Source organism: Mesoplodon mirus (assembly GCF_964341445.2).
Source record: "Mesoplodon mirus genome assembly, chromosome: 12".
In the NCBI taxonomy this organism is placed as follows: Eukaryota; Metazoa; Chordata; class Mammalia; order Artiodactyla; family Ziphiidae; genus Mesoplodon; species Mesoplodon mirus.
Window position 1 is genome coordinate 55,408,205 of NC_138988.1, and position 24,947 is coordinate 55,433,151.

Genomic DNA, 24,947 nt, shown 5'->3' on the forward strand with positions numbered 1-24,947 from the left:
TAATGCAATTTCTTTCCTTTAATATCATTTCCTTGCTGTTCATTAGTATTCATATGGATATTGTATTCTAATGCCAGATAATCTGCTATGTCTCTGCCTTTTTAATATATGTCTGTTTTCTATTATTTTATTACTATGGATATTAGCAAATATTGCATTTCTTATAATATAAGGGAATAGTAACTCTGAAAGTTCTTATAATTTCATAGGAATAACCATGGAAAATTTATCCCGATGGCAAGATAATTGAAACCTACAAATATTATCTGTTTTGTAGGTAACATTATTTTAAAGTGTTGGATGAGTCATAGGAATGCAAGATGATTTGAATCTTTAGAAGAATGCTAATTTAAAAGAGCAAGGACGGGCCTCCCTGGTGGCGCAGTGGTTGAGAGTCCGCCTGCCAATGCAGGGGATACGGGTTCGTGCCCCGGTCTGGGAGGATCCCATATGCCGCGGAGCGGCTGGGCCCGTGAGCCATGGCCGCTGGGCCTGCGCATCCGGAGCCTGTGCTCCACAACGGGAGAGGCCACAACAGTGAGAGGCCCGCATACCGCGAAAAAAAAAATAAATAAAAATAAAAGAGCAAGGAGCCCTCTAAGACATCACCACTACAAGAGAGGAAACCAGGATTTTACAAAGGACTTACAATGGTCCCTAACAAAGGCGTCCCCAGCTCTCAGGTCATATTCATGCAGCTGAATCAGCTCAGGCAGTGGCCCTGTCAACACTGTAAAAGGGGATTGGTGAAAGGTGACCAGAGTAGGTTTTACTGCTAACTAGTGAGGGCCTCAATGAACTATCAGACTTTTAAAGTAGAAAATATTTAAAAGATTATCAGGTATAAACAAATTATTTTATACATGGGGAAAACCAAAATTAAGAGGGGACAAGTCACTTGTCTAGGGCCACATACCCAGGTGATGGCACAGCCAGGAATGAAACCCCAAACTCTCAGCGCATGGCTATTTCCTCTACATTATGCTGCCCGGTCACATTAGTCCTCTCAGTCTCCCGGAAAGCAAATCTCAGCAATAAACCTCAGGTCCAGACCACTTCAATAACTGAAGAACCCACAAACATTTTTACAATAACAATAACATGGGCCAGATCTTATTAGCCAGCAAAAATTAATATGAACAAGTAACCACTACCCTCTGTGCCCTTGGCATTCTTTAAATTTCTCAAATAAACAGAAGAAACACAAACAAAACATTTTTTCCCTCAAACATAATGTTCTTGTGCCACTAAATCTCTTTCCTGAGTTAAAAATGCCAATGCAGACTTTAGGTAACCCTTTCCATTTATAAATTTCTGGCTATATCTTGGCAGAAATGGACACTGATACAGAAATTCATAGTATAATGCTACATCAGTGGTATGTTCATAAACCAGTTCTCAAAAAACAAAACTACATAGAATTTTAAAAGCCCTCATTTATAGGTCTTGCTGATTCCTGTGATATAAATACTCCCACCATGGCCAACTTCAAGATACTGAGTCTGTAACAAATCACTCAGGAATTCCTGAATATTTAACCACTGGCTCTGGTGCCTCAGTCAGAGGCAGCTGCAGTACACCACTGGTACTACGGTAAAGCTAGAAATAATCAAACCCAGACCCTCTTTTATACGAGGAGACGGAGGCTCAAAGACAGTAAATGATTTGCCACAAGATCACACGGTGGCCAAGCAGGTTATAATACACCACCTCAAATACCTTCACATATTTAATGAGATTTTCTGCGTTAGGAATAGTCAGTGGACTTTATATTAATGTAGAGATGTGTGGATGAAAAAGGTCACCTGCTACATCAGTGAACAAAAGAGGTTGCGGACACCAAGCCATCAGCCATTGAAGCCACCCTGTGCATCCTGAGGAGATTCAGGATGAAGAAAAGCAGGATGCTGGCCTTAGATAGTTAAGGTGCATCTCCAAGGGATGATTTCAATGAGCTCAGACTCTTGAATCTGCCATACACAGGAAAACACTAAATTCATTAACTTGAGATGCCTGGTTTTCCTTAATTAACAGTAATCTTTTGATGTTCCGACTACCTGGTCTTTGTTGCAAAAACTCCTGTATCTCCTGGTTCCTCCTTTACCTCTTCAGAGCTGTCCCTCAGAGCTGTCTGAGAAGCTGCCTCCCAGGCTTAAGCCCTCAGCAAGTCTGCCCAATAAAACATAATTCTCAACCTTTAAGTTGTGCCTTTTTTTTTAAAAAAAGAAGTATTTCTCAAAACACCAGCAGCATCATGACAACACCAGGGAACCTGCCGAAATTTACATTCTCTGGCTCCAGCCCAGACCTAGTGAAATCGCAATCTCAGGGGCCCTGAAATCTGTGTTTCAACAAGCTCAACAAGTGGGAAAGAATCTTTCCTTAAAACCCACCAATATTTTTTATGAGTAAGATTCACACACAAAGATAATAGCTGGCCTTCTTTTTCACATCAGTACCCATTACAGGAGATTATTCATCTGAAGCTTCTAACATAAAGTCCATCATCTTTCACATTTTCAAAGCCCTTGTTTATCAAAATAGTTTAGAATTTTCTAACACTAACAAAAAAATTAAAAAACGTTGAGTGATTTACCTTCCAATTCTCAACCTCAACATTTTATAGACCAAAACCTAACATACTTGTATATCTTAGCCCTGGAACCTTTCTTTTTTTTTTTAACTGCTTTCAAATAAATATTTCTTTTTCAATATTCTGTCTTAAATCTTTCACAAATCAAGGCAGTTGATACGAGCAGGTTGCCCCTACTCTAGTCTACATACTGCCTTGTCAACTGATTATATAGTTATGTATTTGTATTTTGTTTAATCTGCCACTTCCTGTTGTTTTGATATTTGTTCCCAATCTTCAAAACCAGAACAAAAGCAAATAAATACTATCTGCCTTGTTTTCCTCTTCCAATATTTTAGAGGTTGGAAAATCTACAAAGTAAATATCCTCTCAACCTTCTTATAAAAGCATTGCAAAACAGCAAAAGAAAAACTGAGTAATAGTTTCCTCCAACTTAAAAATACCTAGCTAGTGCACAGTCAAGTGAAAAATAGCTGCACTGATATTACTTTGAAAATAATCAGAGAGCAATCTAAAAATCCAGGCCTATGGTTCTAAATTTGTTATCCACTATTCATTTAATTTGGAGGGTAAACTTTTAATTGATTTGCACAGAAATAAGAGAGTTAATAACATAAGTGTTGGTAGATAGTAGATGAATGAAAACATTTTGGAAGGGCATTTAATCACTACCGTATTTCCTGGAAAATATAAAACTAGGTGAGTGCGGTTCTTGGCTTTGGTGGGAATAGCTTCACTGGACTTGGAAATAGATGTTTTCAAGGAAACAAAAGGATTAGGCTTCTAATTTTCCAATTACCTGGTCCTGGCTGAACTTACATTTACCAAGCAAGAACTGACCAGAAGAGCTTTGCAACACAGCAGGTGACCATCCTGAAATCTACCACTTCTGAGTTTTTGTAATCCCCATCACTAATACCTTTCCAAAAAAAGAGCACAGTTTCTTTCATGAGATTCATCATTGATTCCACCCACCACAGGTGTGAGAACCTACCAGCCACAAGGTGTGGGAACCCACCAACCACAAGGTGTGAGAACCCACCGGCCACAAGGTGTGGGAACCCACCAACCACAAGGTGTGAGAACCCACCGGCCACAAGGTGTGAGAACCCACCAACCACAAGGTGTGGGAACCCACCAACCACAAGGTGTGAGAACCCACCGGCCACAAGGTGTGAGAACCCACCAACCACAAGGTGTGAGAACCCACCGGCCACAAGGTGTGAGAACCCACCAACCACAAGGTGTGAGAGTCCACCGGCCACAAGGTGTGAGGACCCACCAACCACAAGGTGTGAGAACCCACCGGCCACAAGGTGTGAGGACCCACCAACCACAAGGTGTGAGAACCCACCGGCCACAAGGTGTGAGAACCCACCAACCACAAGGTGTGAGAACCCACCGGCCACAAGGTGTGAGGACCCAACTCCATGATTGCTCCTCATCTTCTTGGTCAATACATGCACATCAGCCAGCATCCCTGTGTCTCTCTGTTCAAGAACCTTCTCTTTCAAAGCCAAAGGCAAACAAACTCCATTCCCAAAGCAAGCTGGACTCAGATCTTAAATTTAAGTCCCGTTTCTACAGCAGAGTCTTCCTCACTGGGTACATTGGGTGCAAAACCCAACCCCATATGGACGAGCCCACGTGGGCAAGGATGAGGTTGGAAATGGTGCAGAGGGCGGGGGGCACTTACGGTTGGCACAGCTTGATTAGGTCCTGGTCAGTGGTGCCTGGCGGGAGGCCTCGAATGTACAGGTTGGTTTTACTCAACTGTTCCCCGCTGCTGTTGCTGCTGCTGTGGTTGCTGCTGCTGTTTGTGCTGGGGCTGGGAGGAGCCATGGGGTGGGGAGCTGGTGCATAGGACTGCTGGAAACAGAAAAGGCTGTTACTGGAAAAACAAAGCCAGCAACCTATTCCCAGGCCAGCAGAGCAACTCGAAAGCAATGCAAGCTTCTCAGCCTCTCCAATCCACACATGCACACTCGTGTTCATGTCCCTACTCTGGGGTACTTCTGAGAACATCAGTTGCTCTACCCCCATCTGGCCCTGCATTTGGGTCAGCCTAGCACAGTTCTCTCCTGGGTGCACCGAAGCTCTGGCCCAGCTCACCTGTGACAGCCAAGCATCTCTGCCTTGCCTCTACTCCGTCTTCCCTCCTTTTCTCCAGAGAAACTTCCTCATATTGCTTTCTTCACCATTACTCTCCAGCGTGATCACTCTATAAATAGCGATGCTATGAGTGAACCAATGAGTGAACGACTCCATCTTATCTCGTTCTCCCATTCCCAAATCTGCTCCTTCATGGTGAATGCCCTTTATTTGCAAACTGAGCTACTATTCTCTCCTCTTTGAATCACTCTGATTGAAAGTCTCAGCTGAGGCACTACTGACATACCGGACAGGATAATTCTTTGTCGCCGGGGCTGTTCTGTTCATTGTAGGCTGGTGGCAGCATCCTTGGCCTATACCCACCAGATTCTAGTAGCACCCATCCCCCAGTTGTGGGACCAAAAATGTGTCCACACGCTGCCAAATGTCCCCACGCTGCCAAGTGTCCCCTAGGGTGGGGAACTCTCTACCAGTAAAGAACCATTGGTCTAACCTGTCACACTGTGTTATTACAAAATGTAAATGATAAGATGACCCCCAGTGACTTGGAGTATGCAATGTGAGGATCTTTATAATTATACATGCCAGAATTAGGAGATATATTACACTTTATCCTTTATTTCCTTTTCATACAGGCATATCTTCAAAAGTTCTAAAATTACACTGACTGTCTGGGTTTGAGTCTGTGATGTGTTTATTATTGGCTGTGTGATCTTTGGGGTGCCTGAACCTCTCTGAGATGCAGCATTCTCATTAATATGAGGAGGATAAAATTAGTACTCCCCTACATCATAGGGTCTTTACAAAAACTCAATGAGTTAATGCAAACAAAATTGTTCCTGGGCATAGTAAGTGCACAATAAGCGTTAGCAATAACAAAAACACAAGAAATAATGATGATCATGGGAATTCCCTGGCGGTCCAGTGGTTAAGGCTCTCTGCACTTCCACTGCAGGGGGGGTGGGTTCAATCCCTGGTTGGGGATCTAGGATCCTGCATACCATGTGGCACGGCCAAGAAATAATAATAATAATGATAATATTTGTGATTCATATGTGTCTTGCAAGTGATATTAGCATTTAAATCTATCCCAGGTTTTCTCAACTATAATCTAGAATGTTACATAAATACACAATGAATGCATCAAGCATGATTCCAGTGGGGACACTTTGGCTGAGTTCTAACCTGAAGATTCATTAGCTGTTTTATCAGGGGTAGGAGGTGAGTACTTATCCAATAGCAAGTGGAAGCTTCATAAACACTCAAGCTACATCCCACACAATAAAAACTGACTGATCACAGCAGTTAGCTCATAAAGACAGGAGGCTGTGTCCAGTTTTGTTTCTTGCTATAATAATCCATTTTATACCATCCAGGATTTCAGATTTGCCCCAGTCCATATTCCCAACTGGCTATAATACAACGCCTCTTGGATGCAATATGTGAAAATGTAACTCATTCCCTCTGGTCTCTTCTCGCCCACTCCCCACACAGCCACCCACCCCTCACAAAGACCCAATGCTTTCCGTCTTTCTGTCATTCTTGCAGCCTCCATGCTAGAAACCTTGGTGTTAGCTGCATTCAACCACTTAATCAGTATTACTTAATCTATGACCAACATTTTTAACATACAATTTGAAATGAATTACACGGGAGAATACCTTCCGTTCTCAATACTTGAATAAAATAACGGGTATTCATTGCCTTTTGGAATGTCATATCTGCATAAAGCTGAATAAAGTTTCTTGGCTGAGATTAAAAAAATATTCTTTCTTGACCTACGAATTCTGCTTCTCTCCTCCGACACCCCAGAACACTTAAGCTCTACCTCTTTACAAGTCCTGCACTTAGTAGGTGTTCAATACGGCCTTGCTGAAGCAGTCAGTGTCCTGGTCTGTGTATCTCACAACAGAACAGATGGGATTTATCTTTGACTTCCCTCCTGTGCGTTATTCTTTTAAATTTCCCAGGGCTTTTTTCAAGCTGTTTCTTACCACTTTCACCTCCCCTCTCTCCAAATTCTTTGAATTCCAGTCTGTACTCAGGCTTCTTTTAAAATGAGGCTTTGTTTAAAGCAGTTTTTCCCACTGCATAGCCTTTAAAACCACCAGGGAACCAGAAAAATGCGTCTAGCTTTATGTGTCACAGATCAGATGGACCAGTTCAGACCGAGTGAGCCCTTGACTGATCAAATAAGAAAACACCAACTACAGGATGATCAATCTGTGTTGACTTAATTCTTTTTTTGCCCCAGGGGTCTCTGCAAGCATTTCCATAACCGGACACCATTTAGTAAATTGCATGGTGCCTAAAACAATAAACGTGCCCTCCAAAGGGCCCAGCGGGAAAAATTAAAACAAAACGGTCAAAGCGAATCGAAGCTAGGATGAGTATAGGGAACTTGTATGCATGGAAAGGAGGTATATAATTTAAAAATAGTAGTGGAATCACCAGATTCTTGTAGAGAAGGATGTATTTCAAAAGCCCTTTGAAAAATACATACAGTGAAAAGTGGTTTTCTATGCCCTATTCTTGTTTGTGAGTTCTAGAAATTCTACTGAAAGATGTAGACTTTCTCAGTCTTATTGAACCAATCACTTCACAGGTTTTTAAGAGTCAGTGCCAACACTCTTGCTAATCCTTAATATTTTCATTTATCTGTTGATGATACGCTGAACAATTCAGGTAGCAGTCTACATTGTAAATCATTCTTTTGTTTTAAGAATTATAAATTGCTTCCTTTCTACTCATTTTCAAAATACACATTCCGTAATCAACAAAACGTTGGCAGAAGGTTCCTAGAATGTCTGACAAATGCATAGGCTTGAATTAATACGTGAAAAGCAAAAGCAGTTTTGCATACTCTGGCTGCCAAAGACAAATCACCGAACTATGGCATCTCTTAAAAAAAAAAAAAGAAAAAAAGGAGTGACGATAACCTTTAGGGGTCAATGGGTCACAGCAGCCACTTTCCTGATTAAAAGTGGCTGTGATTTCTCAATTCTTTGTTTTTAGATGGATTTGTGATTTTATCATTGATTAACGTTTAAATCATTTTGAGGTACTAAGAAAGACATTTTAAAATGTTAGTTAAAACTATTATTCCCCTCACATAGCATTGGCTTTGCTATATTGATCAAAGTCACACTTTATAAATCCTATTTAGGAAAGGTGAGGACTTAAAGAGTCTGGGGATACAGAACATTGTAATGCTGAATTGTACCAGCGCAGGGCATTGCCATGAATTTGCAGCGTCAGCTTGTTAAAACCAGTAGGAACAGCAGACTTTCAGAAGAGGGTCTTCAGATGGTACTGGATTGAGGAGGGGGATAGAGGGCTTGTCTTGAAGCTGCATATGCTTGGCAAGTATGCAGATTTTTCTTAGATGTTTATTCATGGTGGCAATGCTTGGAGGGTTTGTTAGGGATTCTTACATGGGGGCTAAAGCCCTCTTAGCCACATGTCGGGGCTGCTAAAATCAGCCAATCCATACCAGCGTCCTCTTTAGGAAATTAAATAAAATGACTTAGCATCCATTTTGGAAGATGCTATATTTAAAATAACTATTCAAATAATTAGAGGTAACATTTGCCATCTGCTTGCTAAGCATGTTATATGTTATCTTCACAAGAGCCCGATGAGGCAAATCATTTTCTTCTGGGTTTACAAATGAGAAAACTGAGGCACAGAAAGGGCAAATGACCTTCTCAAGGTCACACAGCTGGAGCTCCAGTTTGAACCTAGGGAATCTGACCCCAGAAGCCACACAGCCCCACACAACACTACATACATAACCTCTCCTCTTCATGATATGGGCACCAATAAACACAAAAGGCTTCCTTGCAATGAACTCTGCAGGATGACACCCTGCCTGGAGCTCTGGCCCATCCAAGTATAAAGGGGGAGGAAAAGAATGAAGATGATTAACAGCATACAGTCACAAGGAAGGTTAACAAGCCCTTTCCCTCTATCAGAATTTAAATGACGTCCATCTTAAATTTAATTTCAAAGGGGAAGTCACCATCAGAAGAGAGTGTGTTATGAGTTTTTCAAATAATGTCAAACAAGGGGGTTCATTTGTCAAGATTCATGGTTTGTTATTTAATAACAGAAAAATGAAGTGGCTTGTAGATCATCCTAAGCAGCTGATTCATTTAGTGTGCTTTGTTAATATGCCTCATTTTTCAAGTTTGAAAAGTGAATCAACCAGGTCCTCCTACATTCTTGGAAAATGTGTGGTTTGGAGGGCGGCCCATTTGTGTTTTTAACCCTTAGGTAATTTGGAGATAAACTGGAGAGGGATGTGAGTTGTGTTTTTGTTTGTTTGTTTGTTTTCCTGTTTATTTTTTTAAACAGAAAGCATTTGGTACATCAAATAAATGTTCACACATCAATAAAATAAATCATTAAAAATCGTCTTTTATACAATGCCAGGCTACCTTGGATGAACACCTGTCTGAAGGCCGTGTTGTTATGCACAGACATTAACCAGGTCCTTTTAAACCAGCGTCCCCCCTCCTTGGCCCTACTGACATTTTGGACAGGATAGTTCTTTGTTGTGGAGGGCTGTCTTGTGTAGGATATTTAAAAGTACCCCTGTCTTCTACCACTAGATGCCAGTTGTGCTACGCTCCCCTCAAGCTGTGACAACCCAAAATGTCCCAGATATTGTCAAATGTGCCCTGGGGTTAGGACATCGTCTCTGGTTGGGAGGCACTGCTTTATAGAGATCCATCCCCTCACCTTGAAAGGCCAATACAGTCCCCGTTGTGGAATAATGACAATAACTCAACGGCCTAAAACTATTCATTGAAACACCCCTCACCTAACCAAAGTTCAACTTCTTTCCCCAGTACCTTCACCCTTTGTAACTAACCCTCTGCCACATTTCCTTTGCAGCAGACTAGGTCTGAAACATACTTCTCCCTGTGATTGAAAACATAACTCTTTTACAAAGAGAATTTTAAATATTTTCTGCATGCAATTCCTCGTCTGGGAATCACAAGGCCTTGATGCCAAACTGCAGTCAATCCTCTTCCCAGCGTCTGGCTGCTGGCAGGATCCTGAAGCAGTTGGTCTGGTGGTTTTGGGTAGCCTTGGACTCCATCATGCAGCAGTCTGCTCTGCTGATGGTCTCCCCAATTTGTTTTTATTCATCTCCAGTGCAAGAGAATTTGTACTCTTTTATCCACTCAAGGGTAAAGCCCTGGATAAAGTCTCCCGTGAGACTGACATGGCAACTCTTTTACTCTCCAAAAATGAATACAGACCACATTCCTGTCTTGAATCATACATTATTTAGCCTGCACGTACACATGCAATCTTTTGCTCGGTGGATGCTGCTGTGGATGTGACAGGAATCATGGCAATCACTGTAGTGTCTGTAATAGTCTCCAATGAGGGTGAAGAAGAATATTGTCCATGGAAGCAATAAGAATGTGGCTAAATTAATATCTAAGGCAAGCCATGCGACTGTAGCCAGCGTTTCATGAACCACATACAGGATGGCTTTGCAATTTTATGCTAGGCAATTGCCTCTCCATTCTGGAGACTACGACTGTAGAAAACAATCGCTTCAGTTATACCTTTTATAACAGAGTGTGGCGAAAACCTGCCCCACTTCACTTTGCCTATCCAGAGCTCAGATACAGAAATGAGTTCTAAAGGACAAAATTCCCCACAAAAGGCATTCATTTGCACATTCTGGCCACTGGCCTACGTAATAGCTGCTGTCAACAGTGGTAACAGGATGCTTAAGAGCTCCAGATTGCCCGCCGAGAATCCACGCCACCACTAACTAGTCATGAGTAAAAGACGGATGATGATGATCTTACCTCAGAGGTCAGTTGTGAGGCCTTACTTTATAAATTGCACATAAAATATTTAACACAGTGCCTGGCACAGAGTCAATACTAAATAAATTACTTTTTGTTCTTAACATTTGCATCATCATCATGAGGCAGATCCTTAAAATGAACACGGATTTCTCAGTCCCAGTTGGAGTAATTTACCTTTAAGTGGGAGCTACAAGAGTCCATCTTTTTTTTTTTTTTAGGTATGGCAGCCACTATTCTTGAGATGAAACTATGTCATTAGAACTGGGGTTTGCCGTTTTTATCAAGAACCAAAAAGCACTAAGCACTGATGAAACAATCATTGTGGATGGAATGGATGATTAATTTCAAGGTATTTACACATCACTACTACTACCGAGGTTTGATTAAAAACCTGTTAGGATGAGATTCACTTTTGCACTAAATATTAGTATTTGAAAACCCCAGTAGTTGCATCATCACACACTGCTCTGTGCTATTTACAAATAGGCTTAATCTGAAGTCACTGAACTCCATTCAGAGGTTTCAATATTAAATGACATTTTAAAATTCACGGTACTTGGAAACACAAGTAAAATAATTATTGTTCATTTCAAGCAGCTATAACCCAGTTTCATTAATAAACTTACAAGCTTGAGAAGAGTGACTACTATAACTGATGGAATGACTTTTTATAAAGATTGCTCAATTCTCCAAATGTCAATGACATCTGGTCTCTGCCCCAACCCTTCTTTTAACGTGGCCAACTCTTGATCTTTTTAAGGAAAAATAAACAAAATTCAGACAGACTGAAATTTGAGGTGCTTACTTAGTTTAAAAAGTCAAGTCTACACTTTGCAAATAACCGAAACAGCTCATGATTCCTATATTGATAATGATTCGTTCCTCCTGCAAAAATTGAGCCATGACTGGTTCCCCAGGTGGAGATTACAAAGTCCACTACAGTATAACAATAATTTTTAGAATTCCCCAGAAATCCTGAGAGCAACTAATCCCTGTATGGTACCTCTGTTCTGTCTGGGGAATACTTCAGAGATAAACTCTAATGTCTGCTTTCATGATGGGCTAGAATCACTGGGAGAAGAGTGAAAATCCAAAACAGGTCCCCATCAGCTATCGATGGAGACCTCCAGGAGAGCCAATGGTCAGCACCTTGATTCAGAATGCCATCAGAGATGAAGAGTAAGGGAGGGACTTGGGGAGAGTCAAACAATTACAGTTGAGTCACATTCTTGTACCTTATATGTTTACTTAAATTTTTAGTTTAGTTCTCCCCCCATAATCTCTAATTTTGAAGGTTTTCCTCATTTTTTTACAATATTCTATGTTTCACAGTTTAATACACTGTTTCCCTAAAATCACAATTAGCAATATTGCCAACAATTAACTCTCTAGCTTTCTAATATATGCCTAAATAGAATAGAGACCAATAGACGTAGCTTAAAGAACACCCACCGTAAGTTATGTCAACCTGGTACTTTATTGCAACCCAGTAAACACTTTCAAAGTTTTCAGTCATGAAAACAGATAGAACGAGGCAGCTAATCAGTGATAAAAAGAAAGCAGTTTGTTTCAAACTTTGGTTTTGTGTAACAAAAATTGCTATCGATAACAGAAGGCCAATCAGAACATCAAATAATGTAAGGCTTTTTTGACACACCAAATCATTTTGTCCAATTAAATAAGAATTTAGTTTTTCTGAAAGTAGATCTATGATGACTTGGGAGCAATGTAATAACAGCATAAATACCACATAAAATAACATCTACTTTCCTTGTCCAAGCTCCCATCCCACCTTTATAATGTCCCTCCAGACCACACCTTCATAGTCACATGTGCATGCATCTTTTTCCCTCCACTTGGAATAACTGGGCTGCATGCCTATGTCTTCCTCCAGGGTAACTCTAAAAATGTACCTTACAACACCTTTGGGATACTTTTGAGAACAAAAGAGTAGATATTAATAATTAAACCAGGACACAAGGTATAAATTGAAACCGTCCAAAGCAAATTGGAATATATAGTCACCTTATAATTACTTTCTCTATATGTCCATCTCACATATTCCTCCAGTATAACCTAAAATTCTATCCCATGTCATGGACTTTTTTGTTTATTACTTTAGACCTATTTCACTTCTATCTCTTTTTCAGTTTCTACATTCTTAAAATCTACAAAAGGTCACAAAATAATGAAAAAGAATAACACAGGCTAATGTTCGTTGAGCATATATTTTATGCCAGGCACAGTTCAAAGAGCTTTATACTCACTGCTTTATTTCATGATATCAGAACTTTTAGAGGTAGATCCTATTATTATGCCCACCTTGGAGCTGGGAATACTGAGGCTTGGGCAGGTTACAGGGTTTTCCAAGGCTGTTTAGCTACCCTGCAGCACATCCAGGACCTGAAGCTGGGCGGTCTTCATTCCAGTTAATCCCAGATTTAACCTTAGATATGTGCAGTCCAAGACAGTAGCCACTAGTCACATGTAGCTATTTAAATGTAAAGATAATTAATTCAAATAAAGTGAAAGAAAGAATTCAATCCCTCAGTCACAGTAGTCACATTTCCAATGTTCAAGACCACTGGCTACTAAGTGCTATGTCGAACAGGTGGGCACAGAACATGGTGATGGCAGGAAGTTCTACTGCACGTGCTGATGGAGATCATTCTGGCAATTCCAAGGCCCTGCCTCCCACAATACCCTACACATATATAGCACCTCAACGCACTGAGCAGAAAAATTGTCGCAATGTCTATGCTGCTCCTCATACATTTTTAAGTGCAGTTGATCTCCTTTCAGTAGAGACCACATTTCAGTTTTTTCTCCCTCCTGAGTGGGTCCAGATTTTGGTATCTAAAATCTCTCTCTCAATTGATACCTCCCCTGACCCAAAGTAGTCATCATTAAAAGAGATCTACAGGAGGTCAAATATAATCTGTGGGAAGGACAAGATGTATTTTATCTGTTTTTAATTAATAATCAAAGTTTCATCTGTATTGCAAAATTGCTAAATACCAAGAAAAGAAAGCAACTGAGGTAAACTGCTGGTACAGAATAAATGTCTCTGTTTTTGGCAGACAAGCTTCATGTCTGAGAAGGAAGCTTTGCATTTTCAATATAACATCATCTACTTCACCTGCACATCCCCCAAAAAGAACACCCCGACCCCATGTTGTCTGCTATTCTACCAACCTTATTTCTCTCTAAACTAGACCAAGGCGAAAAACAAGAATGCTTTCATATAGTGAACTACTGGGGCAATTCAGCAAATTCATAAACAATAACCAATATTCCATGACGTAAAATAATTGTGTTACTTTATTAGCCAATTCATTCATATTTTATTGCTGCAGCAAAGTTAAATGGGAACAGAACCAACACTTTGAAAGTCCTAAATCTAAGAAATTTAGACTATAAAACACAACAATTTCCTCAAGAAGACAAAAAGCACAGATCAATTAACTGTGACAGCAATTAATACCGACAAAGTAATTGCTTCATTATAAAAACTGGAAGGAACACTTGTGGATAATTTTCTATGAATATATTTTCAACATTTATGGTATTTTGGGCCGAGATGGTAACTATAAGAATAAATTAATGCTCAAGTTCAAGAAAAAAAATGATCTGAAAATAAAATGAATATTACACATTTATATGGTTATCAAATTTATGATAATTTTAAAATCAGAAACATATAGATATTTACATTTTCAAACTTCTATTTCTCATGATCATAAACCTCTATAAGCGCTCCTTTTCCCAGTATATTTTCAGTCAATCCACTTTGTGCTTTAGAGAGTTTCCGAAACCAAATCCAATTTTTGATGCATGTTCTTTTTTGTATGATTATTGGAGATTTTTTTTGCACAGGGATATTCTCCATAATGAACAGAATGAACTATCCCCAATGATAAGACAGTCCTGCTTTTCCTTCTCTAAATTACTCTTGGCCTTTTAAAATAAGTGATTAAGGCTTCAGAGACTGGCAAAAAAAGGGTATTTGCCCTTAATTGGGAGACTCTCCAAAGACACAAGATGAAGAAGGAAGTGTTATTGTCACTGTACAGCCACTAAGACCCTAGTTGCTGAAGCCACACCACCCAGGTTTCAATCCTGCTGTACCACTCATTGTCTGTATGACCTTGGGCAAATTACCTAACTGCTTTTGCCTCAGTCTCCTCATCTGAAAATGGGATAATAACTACCTTAGAAGACTATAAACATTTCAAATGAGTAATTATGTGGAAAGTACTGAGAATAAAACCTGGAACACAGTAAGCCTTCTTCAGGGGCTAGCTACTATTGTTACATCAATCTTAAAGCATTTTTACAATATTCATTGTTATTATAAACAATCATGATCTGTTGAGTAAGATGTGTACTGGTTGGTCTCTTGAATGGTTTAGTGAACTTGGGTTTGCCTGGTTTGAAATCTTCCAATGCAAAGTAAACAATCCATTGATGCTTGCCCAACTGAAATTCTCTCCATTAGAAACCAAGAAATGTCATTCTTCAATGAGAAATTAGGTTCAGTTAGTACTATTTCAGCTACTGATACTAATTGCCTTCAGATAAACTGATGACAAGACCCTCAAAAGAATTTTTAAGATAAACATAAACTTTCACAAGGGAAGTCATTTTCAGGATATACAAATTTTGAGAAAATATCTACAAATTGTGAAAGTGCTCATTAAAATAAGATCTATCTTATCTCCTGTGGAAAAACGCTTATGGGTTAAATAACACACTAACTACTAAATGTCTACCCTCTTACAAGGAATTTTATATACACAAAATAAACTGTACCAATTTCATAGCTTCCAACTCTAAATATAATTAGGTTTTTTAAAATTGTTGCCCTACAAGAAGACTTTGTGGGTAAACAATTGCTTAAACTGCTTATTTCTGTTTAATTATCTCCTTCATTTCTAACAAGTATGATATGTGCCTTAGGGTAACTCTAGCAAATAGTTTATTGTACACAAATGGGATAGTCATACATATTTACGTTCCGAAGTACTTACTACACATCCCCAATATTCCAGAGAATGACTTTATTTTGTTTAGTTTTGCTTTGGTTTGGAGAATCCTATGTGTTACTTGGCAAACAGAGATACGAGCCTTTTCTAAAGGATAATCACTAAAAGAGTTTTTGAAGAGTGACCATTGCTTTGCTTCTCCAAAAGACGCCACAGTTCTTGCTCTATTCCATAGAAGGCAAGTTGGCCAGAGTGAGGATCAAAACAGAAAACTAACTCAGAATTAGTACTCTGCTGGTATTCCAGGTCTCTAAGGAAAAAAACAAAAACAAAAACAAAAACCGAAAAAGCCCTGATGTATAGGTTTGCTGATTTTTGTCATATACGCAATTTTATTTGGCTGATTTTAACCTACTAACAGTTCAACAACTGGCTGACACAATTTCTGAAAACTTAGCCATCAGCTTTCACAAATGGTACCAGCCAATGCCAGGGCCCCACTGCATCACAAACAGATGTGACCACAGATGAAACGCCCAACATCCTAGAAGACATAAACAAAGGAAAGGGTTTATATGCATATAACGAAGGAGCTAGAGTATCCTGGGAAGACAGAGTAACGATTTCTTGGTGGTTTTGTCTCAGCTTCTAGGACTAGAGGGCACCCTGAGAGGGTGTGAGGGCAGGATGTGCAGACAGATTTAGTGAATCTCCATGATCTAATGATGTAACAGTACAGGAAACATAAGAATCCCTTGAAGAATGATGGACTCAAAGAAAACCTGCCTCTCATTAGCCAACAGAGAACTCCTTGAAAAGAAAATATTTTTATGTCATCACCCCTTGATGTACAAACACTCGAGACCCACTTAAACTCTTTAAGGGCAGACCGTTAACTCCATGAATCTGATCACATCTTAAGCAGAGTCAAAACAGAGACAATCAAATGTAAGAAGCTAAACTATGACAACATCTATCACCAAAGCAAAAAGTATAGTACTAACTATTGCAGTAGTGATAAAAGCTGCCTCCTTGAAATCATAATATCTGTAATTTTATAAGGATTCTGTAACTCAGTAAATGGGTCTAATGAACAGTGGGTGGAGTTAAACATTTTAATAAGCCAGCTTTACTTATTAAGTTATGTATGTAACATAAAACACAAATGTATCTCAGCACCCCTTCTGCTTATAACCAACTTCATACAGAACCCAACACTATGGCAGATAATGGGTAAGCAACTTGTTCAAGTTTAGAAGACGTGGACAGGGAAGCAGCCTAGAATTACACTTCCTTATAGTTTTGCAAATAAACTATTTCTTTCCTATACGTAGAATTCCTGAAGTTGCTAGCTTTAAAATTTCTGTCCAGAATTTTGACTTGAAGAAAGGGTCTATTTAGAGAAAGTCTGTATTATACCAAAGAAAGACCAAAGAGTTCTAATTCTCAGATAACCAGTACAAATTTAATCTGCGCTACATATGTAAAACAGAATATATGAGAATTCATTGTGTAAGTGCAACAATAATATATAAAAGTAAATATTATTATGAGAAGATATTTTAAAAGATAAAATATAACCAGTGACAATTACTCTTTAAGTGTTAAAGAGACAAAAATAGAGAAACAGTTCAGGCAGGTAAAGTTAGCACAGAGTTCTGAGCACATATAATTGCAGGATAGAAAGTAAATAAAAGATAGGAAAATTGATATACACCAAAATGTGGTCAATATTTACATCTATTAAAGGATAAGAGAAACAGTACCAATGGATAATTCTTATGAGAACATCTATTTCTTTTATTATAAGTTACACTTCTCATAATAAATTTTAAAAAACATATTTTACTACTCAGGTTATTGTTTTAAGTATGGGAATGAATTGAACTGTGAAATGGTTAACTTTTATAACCAGAGTTCTCAAAGACAATAAATGCAATTAATTTGATTGTTTTTCTAGTGGTTTACAGAAATCAGAGAAAATTACTTTCATAAAAATAGAGATAAAATAAAATGAGAGAAGGTACTTAACCACATGGAATTTTCTCTACCACTGTGGTGACTTTTACTCAAATGAGTTATGGCCATATTTAAGACATTTCTTGGCAAAGGAATATTTTTTAACCAGTAGAATCCAGCATCCTCTGGTGTTGGTTTCTGATTTCAACAGAGGAAAGTAAAGATGCCCAAAGTGCAGACTACACCACAGTGGCAGAACTCCTTCTTAATGCCTGAAGTCCTTCAGTTTAGGCAAACAGAAGAATAAGACCCTAATACACCCACCACTAGCCAAGAAGCACTGTTTGGGGTACAGTCTGCTTTCCGTGTCCAAGGCTGCCGAACTCTCAGACACGGAGGCAGACTGTACCACCCCATTTCCATTTCATACAAAGGATTTGAGCATCTGTGGATTCTAGTATCTGAGGGAGGCCCTGGAACCAATCCTGGCAGGTAACAAGGGACGACTGTACTACAATATTCTACATTGTTGACTTTATTCACCTCAAAGCTGGCTGTGCTATGTGCAAAGACAGGTTTCCTTTTATTTACTTAGATTCCACTAGTCATTAATTTCAATCAGTACTAAGGTGTCTGGCAAGGCCAGTTAGTGTCATATGTTAGCAGTTTGAGAATGACAGACAGACACACCTCTAATCTTGGCCACCAGTTCCTGTTGTGGACACACTCTACCATCTTGTGTGAGCACAGAGATAATGACAAAAAGATGCATGCTTTGCATTTGCTTCCTCATGATGAGAAGACTGAAAATGGGGTGACCCGATGTGTTCCATCTACTTTGAGCTACTTATCATACCCTGGCTGGTCAAGTAAAGATAAGACTTGTTTATGCATGGAAGAAAATGAAAATTAGGTCTGTAGCTGATACATTACTTCTAGTGACCAAGCAATATCCTCATGTTTTATCTCTACCGAATCTTGCAGATTCTTTTTCATAAAAGACACAGAGGGATTGGGAAAATTCAGAAAAATGATCACTGACATTCCAAATTTGTTCATTATATAAACTTCAATTTCAGTGGGTGGTCTTCCTGTGGGCTAGAATACATCTTATATATTCTGTTACAAAATGACTCCATTATTATTTAGCATTTAATATTTAATTATATAACATTTGTTTTAACAGAGTAATGATAGGTGGTAGATAATCTCTCTCCATTCAAGATCATTTGTGTACTTCTGACAATACTTTACTAAATAAACTAGTTATAATTCCTGAAATGCTCTACATGGAATAATGTTACAGGTCGAGATCTTCTTAACTTTGGTTTATATTCTGCAATTTTGATTTGAACCACTTATCTATGATTTGAACCAGTATTAAAGTTCTGGTTAAATATATTTCTCAAATACTATGTTATGCAGAGAGTGGAACTATTTTTAAACTGCATTGGGATATAGAGTTTTAGGGAATAGTAATGTGTTCCACTAATATATAAACCACTAAGACATTCTGTAATTATAAGAATTAGAGGATGAGGATATTATAGAGTAGAGCTAGATGACAGAACATAAAAAGGGTGAACACACAAAAGCTGAAAGCAACGGATGCTGCTAGTCCCTTCCTGCTGCTATAACAAATTACCATAGGCTGGGTGGCTTATAAACAACAGAATTTTATATTTCTCACAGTTTTGAAGGCTGGAGGTTCAAGATCTGAGGCCAGCATGGTTGGGTGAGGACCCTCTCCCAGGTCCCAGATTATCCTGTATCCTCACAGGGCAAAGGGGCAAAGGGTGTTCTGTGGGGTCTTTATAAGAGCACTAATCCCATTCACCAGGGCTCCACCCTCATGATCTAAGCATCTCCCTAATGCTCCCCCATCTTAATACTGTCACACTGGGCATTAGGATTTTAACATATGAATTTGGTGGGGGGAGGGGACACAAACATTCAGATCACAGCAGGTGTTTAATTCCAAAATGGTCTGTGAGGTTGGGCCAGACATTAAGATTATGTACTTCATTATGAAATTAAGATCAACCCCCCAATGCAGGGAGAGATCCAGGTTTTGTAGTACCTAAAACTACAAACTGGGGGCAGGAGGATTCATTAAAAAAAGAATAAAATTTATAAAATTGGTTACAAAAATGAATATTCATTTAGAATGAAGAAGTGTTGCAACAAATCACCAATTTTAAAAAGCTGATAAATTAAAAAAAAAAACATAAGCATTGGGCTTCCCTGGTGGTGCAGTGGTTGGGAGTCCGCCTGCTGATGCAGGGGATACGGGTTCATGCCCCGGTCCGGGAGGATCCCACATGCCGTGGAGCGGCTGGGCCCATGAGCCATGGCCGCTGAGCCTGTGCGTCCGGAGCCTGTGCTCCACAATGGGAGAGGCCACAACGGTGCGAGGCCCGCGTACCACACACACACAAAAAAAGCATTGAAAGTGTTGAAATAACAATGTTAACTCCCTGACACACTTCAAAAATAATTCTTTTTTTTGTCTGCATACTCTTTCTCTCATCATATGACAGTAATTTCATAATATTTTCTGTAGAGAGAATGAAAAAGTAATTCTGTCTGTCCTCTAGTGGCTGATAGAGAGGCTTTTTTTAGGAATAGATTTTATTTTTATATTATTTTATTTTATGTTTTATTTTTTATTGGAGTATAGTTGATGTACAATGTTGTATTAGTTTCACGTGTATAGCCAAGTGAATGAGTTATACATATTTTTAGTCGATAGTTTAGAATATTTTTTTTCTTCAGCCTCACAACTCATTAATGGTAATGGCTTATAAATGGTTGGGATGACAAATTTGGGGACAAAAAATTGGGAAGAATTTTGCATAGACTTATCTTTTGGCTTCAGATCTTTTTCTCCTCCTTCCCATATACTTGCAGTGTTAAGGGCCAGAGGCAACACACCTAACACACTAGGATCTCGTGGCCGTGTATGACTGCCACAATGCCCAGAAGATCACACGGTGGGCAGTTTGAGATTCTTGGAAACCATTCTTACCACAGGATGGCTAGTGTTAACACAAACATGCATGTATCCAGACTAAGTTCATCTCTACCAGCCTCCCCTCAGCGGAATTCCAAAATACCACCACCACTTGGGAAAAGTGAGGATGGGGCAGCTGACATGGAAAAGGACAGGGTCTTAACCAGCTGTTATCAAAATATCTTTTGCAAATTTTCCAAGCCCATATGACCATGTGAACACACTTCTAGGCAATGGAAGAATGTGGCTTTTGTGGGGCTAAAGTTTATGTGTCCAACTTGGATGGTCATTGGACTTTTTAAGAAGAAGAATACAGAATGAAGATATAAGATTAGATATAGGACTATTGAAAAGGGTGGAGAAGAGGAGGGACCCTAAAGCTTACATTTCATCAGCTTCTAAGCAAACCTGCTGCCATCTCTTCTCCACCAGCCTCCCCAGCCTCCCCTCCACCCCTCCCCATACCAATCAGGGATTTCCACTTTCAGATGTGAGTCCTTTGTGGTCATTTGCACCCATGCTTTTCCACATGCTGTTTTTTCCGCCCACAGCCTGCTTTCAGCCTGCAACCCCTGGTGCCCTTTTCCAGATGCCTGCTGTACTTCCGGGCATCTCCACGTGTTGCCCCAAATCACGGCAGCAATGTTTCATAACACATTATGTCTTGAATGTTCAACTTTAACTTAGCAGCCATTTTTCACAGATCAACTGTGCTCTGGTGACTTAACATCTGGATACATCTGTTTTTGATCTTCATGGCTCTGTCTCATCTGGGCAACCAAGTCCTGCTTATGGTTCCTTCATTGTGCCTCTCACATCTGTCTTTTTCCATTCACTCCCTTGCCTCCGCTCTTGTCTGGGAGCAGTTCACTTCACATATGGATCAATGTTCCTGTCTCCAAATTGTGTTTCCTGTTCCCAAGCTCCAAGTATTGATACTGTAATCTGTCCTGCAAACAACCTTAAGCTTTATCTTCCTAAAACAAAACTTAATTTTCACACTTTATCCAAATGTTAAAAAAAAAAAAGAAAGAAAATCATGAAATGCTAAAGAGTATCTTCCTTCAACTGATATTCAAGGGCTCTGGACCTTTTTTTTTTTAAGAGCTCAGCTTTTTATTGAACATGTTACTAAAGAGGTTTAGTCAAAAAGACCAAAGCCCATGCCACCATCAGACTCTTCAGATTCTTGTTTCTTTGCTTCTACTTTCTTATTCTCAGCTGGGGCATCAGTGGCGGAGGGGGTAGGACCTCCTGCCGGGCAGGTCCACCAGCCCCCACATTGCAGATGAGGCTCCTGATGTTGACATTGGCCAAAGCCTTTGCAAACAAGCGTGGCCTGAAAGGTTCAACATTTATACTGGCTGCTTTAACGGGGGCATTGATTTTACCCTCAGTGCCCATCACCTCATCATGGTGGAGGATGAGGGCTGAGTAGATGCAGGCGAGCTCCAAGACGGAGGCCATGGTGCAGGCGAGTGCTAGGCGGGGGCTGCCGGACTCAGTGCTAGTTGCGGGATGAAGTGAGGGCCTCACCCCAAGGACCAAGCACCTTAGCGGCAGCTGAGGAAAGCTGGACCATCTTCACACAGTCTCCATGGTCATTAGCATACAAAAAAATTCTTATTTCCAACTGTTCATAAATTTTACTCTCTTCTGTCTGCAAGTGATTCTCATTTTTTTTTCAAATTTAGGATATTGCAATGCCTTTGCTAAAAAAAAGAAATGATTGCTTTTTGATTCACATCTGAGTACCTATGACTCAATAAAGGATGTCATTTCCAGACTGCCAGTTTCTATGGCTTGCTGGTTTTCCACCAAAAAATCCAACACAACCAGGCACTTATGAGAGCTCCATTGAGTGATATCATCTCAAAGGGCAGAAGCGTATTTGCATATTTCACATTTACAAAGATATAAGTCATACAGATCTTCTTTAAGCAGGGAGACTGCTCCGTTGTGATGGCTCCCATAGAAATGACCTGGGATTGTCTTGCACAGCATTCATCAGGCATGTCCTCATTTTATTCTATTAGGAGAGAAGAGAGAGCAATGCCAGGCTGATCGATGTGCCGGTGAGCCTTACGGCTGTATTTTAGCATGACCTATATTACAGGAGTTAGGCAAACGTAAGAGAATTTACTACTCACAGGGTAATGGCTCACTGCGGTGTAAGGGTGTCCCAAACACAGCCTGCTCTTGCTTGACTTGCTTCCCAGTGCTTGACTGATAGTCTTTTTCCTATTTTGCCTTACTTTTGAAAGCATAGATTCTCTTGCCTTACTGATCTCTTTATACCCTTATCATTTTCCCCTGAGTTATTTGGTGCAATGGCAGCAGTGCGACGCCGAGGCTGATTTAACATCATCCCCCAAGTATGCAGCCCTGAGCTCAGAGTCGAATATTTTAAGACTGAAACATGTAACACATCTGTCAGGCAATGATACAAGTACAGTCCCCTGTCAGAATGAATGAATGAGGTAATCCAGAGTATGGATAAATTGCAGGGAGATGGAAGATGCTAGAAACTGCGTTTTGCCAAAAAGCATTTCTGTGTAATTAAGTTATTTGAGGGAGAATGATATTCCTTTGTTTGGGGTTTGAACTCATTTTTTTTTAACCAAGAGACCCTGGTGGTAATTCCTAAAGAATGAAAGTGAGGTGAGAAACAGATTCAGCTATACACACATAATGGAAAAAGTGTGTGGTCCTTTTCTGGGCTATCTCATGAGAAGGATATTTTTTTTTTCTGTAATATTTTGTAAAATTTGCTTAACCAGGTAGTTCCTCTTTACATGATTACAGTTCCATTTTTGTATGTATTTATTACAAAAACCAGACACGAGGATAAACCCAGAAACCACTAAAAATGCTTCAACATTGATAGAAATGGACCTCATCCTAAAACCTGAAAAAATTCTCAACAAAGAGAAAATAATATCCCCAAGTTGGTTGTTTATACTGAAGGTATATAAGCTCCTTCCCACAGAGGAAGGGTGTGAAAGGATAGATATGTCAGATACGTGATTAGAAACAAGAGGACAAGTAAGTCAGGCAGAGAAAGACAAACACCATATGACATCGCTTACATGTGGAATCTAAAAAAATGGTACAAGTGAACTTAATTACAAAACAGAAGTAGAGTCACAGATGTAGAAAACAAACATGGTTACTGGGGGAAAGGCAGGGTGGATAAATTGGTAGATTGTGATTGACATATACACAGTACAATATATAAAACAGATAACTAATAAGGACCTACTGTATAGCACAGGGAACTCTACTCAATACTCTGTAATGACCTATATGGGAAAAGAATCTAAAAAAGAGTGGATATATGTATATGTTTAACTGATTCACTTTGCTGTACACCTGAAACTAACACAACAGTGTGAATCAACTATACTCCAGTAAAAATTAATTCAAAAAAGAAAGAAATGAGAGGACAGACTGCAGCCTGTACGGGGAAGGTTAAGTGAAAGGAAGGAGGAGACCAGGAGGACTACATCCCTGGTTCCTCATTGATCATTCAACTGGGAAGGAAGTTCCCAACTTTACACACGATTGGCTCAGTTATTTATAACTTGGGATGTGCCATTTTAAGCAGCAATTCAGTTCTGTGAATGGTCCACACACACTCAATTCTCTTCATCTGGAAACAGAGGTGAAAATCTCACATTGAAGATCTAAGATAACAATGACCTGGCAGTGTCATGTGAGTAGAAGTTATCACTAATCTCATTTAACCCTGCACACACCTAGAATCTTAGTGTCCTGATACCACCTTCAATAATATCTCAACGTGACTCTTACATACAACTAGAACTATATTTATAAGTATGTGAGTTATTAGATCTTTATTAGCATAGGACTGTACATCATAGTCTAGTATCTTCTCGAGACTATACTGGATTGTTCCTTATTTTTCAGCTGCAACTTCGAAGAGGAGAGAAATGATGTCGATGTTCAAACAGGCCACTTATCCTTTTTTGTGCCATCTCACCTAATCGTGGTGTTTGAGAGTTTGGCAAAGTGGAATCTACTGACTCCAAATCAGTGCTCTTGTTCTATGTGGGATGCCCTCCTCCTGGCTTCCACTGGTAGGAGAAAACCTACATATCCTGACTCAAATTCCACCTCCTCTGAGAAATCTGTATCACAGGCAGATTTATCTCCTCCCTGCTTAGGGCTCTATCTAGGGGCCCTTTTCCTCCTGCCTCTGCTGGTGATAAATATTCTGTGCAGTATTTCATCCTTTAGTAGCTATCCCTGACTTGGCACACTGGAGAGTTGAGGACAGGGCATGGGGCACTGACCCTCAACACTTATGTATACACAGTAAGTCCCCTACATACGAACCTTCAATTTGTGACCTTTCAAAGAGGCGAATGTGTAGCTGGTTCCAGCAAGGAACCAGAACCTGTGCCATCAACGTCAGGCGTGAGTGA

General features: G+C 39.7%; 1 protein-coding gene and 1 pseudogene across 13 annotated transcripts in view; both read right to left on the minus strand.

Moving 5' to 3' along the window:
* The window catches only part of RBMS3 (RNA binding motif single stranded interacting protein 3), a gene marked incomplete at its 3' end in the record, with an annotated part of 743,397 nt that overhangs the window by 575,621 nt on the left and 142,829 nt on the right, over positions 1-24,947 (minus strand). For 8 of the 12 annotated variants that reach the window (XM_082637571.1, XM_082637569.1, XM_082637573.1 and 5 more), the window contains one exon: positions 4,290-4,462. In XM_082637571.1, the coding sequence (XP_082493697.1) occupies positions 4,290-4,462 (173 nt within the window). The remainder of the gene's footprint in view (positions 1-4,289; positions 4,463-24,947) is intronic. The other 4 variants (XM_082637570.1, XM_082637567.1, XM_082637566.1 and 1 more) reach the window with 1 other exon arrangement.
* LOC309813965 (large ribosomal subunit protein P1-like) lies at positions 21,617-21,966 on the minus strand (annotated as a pseudogene). Its single transcript has one exon. The product of its transcript is annotated as a large ribosomal subunit protein P1-like (transcript).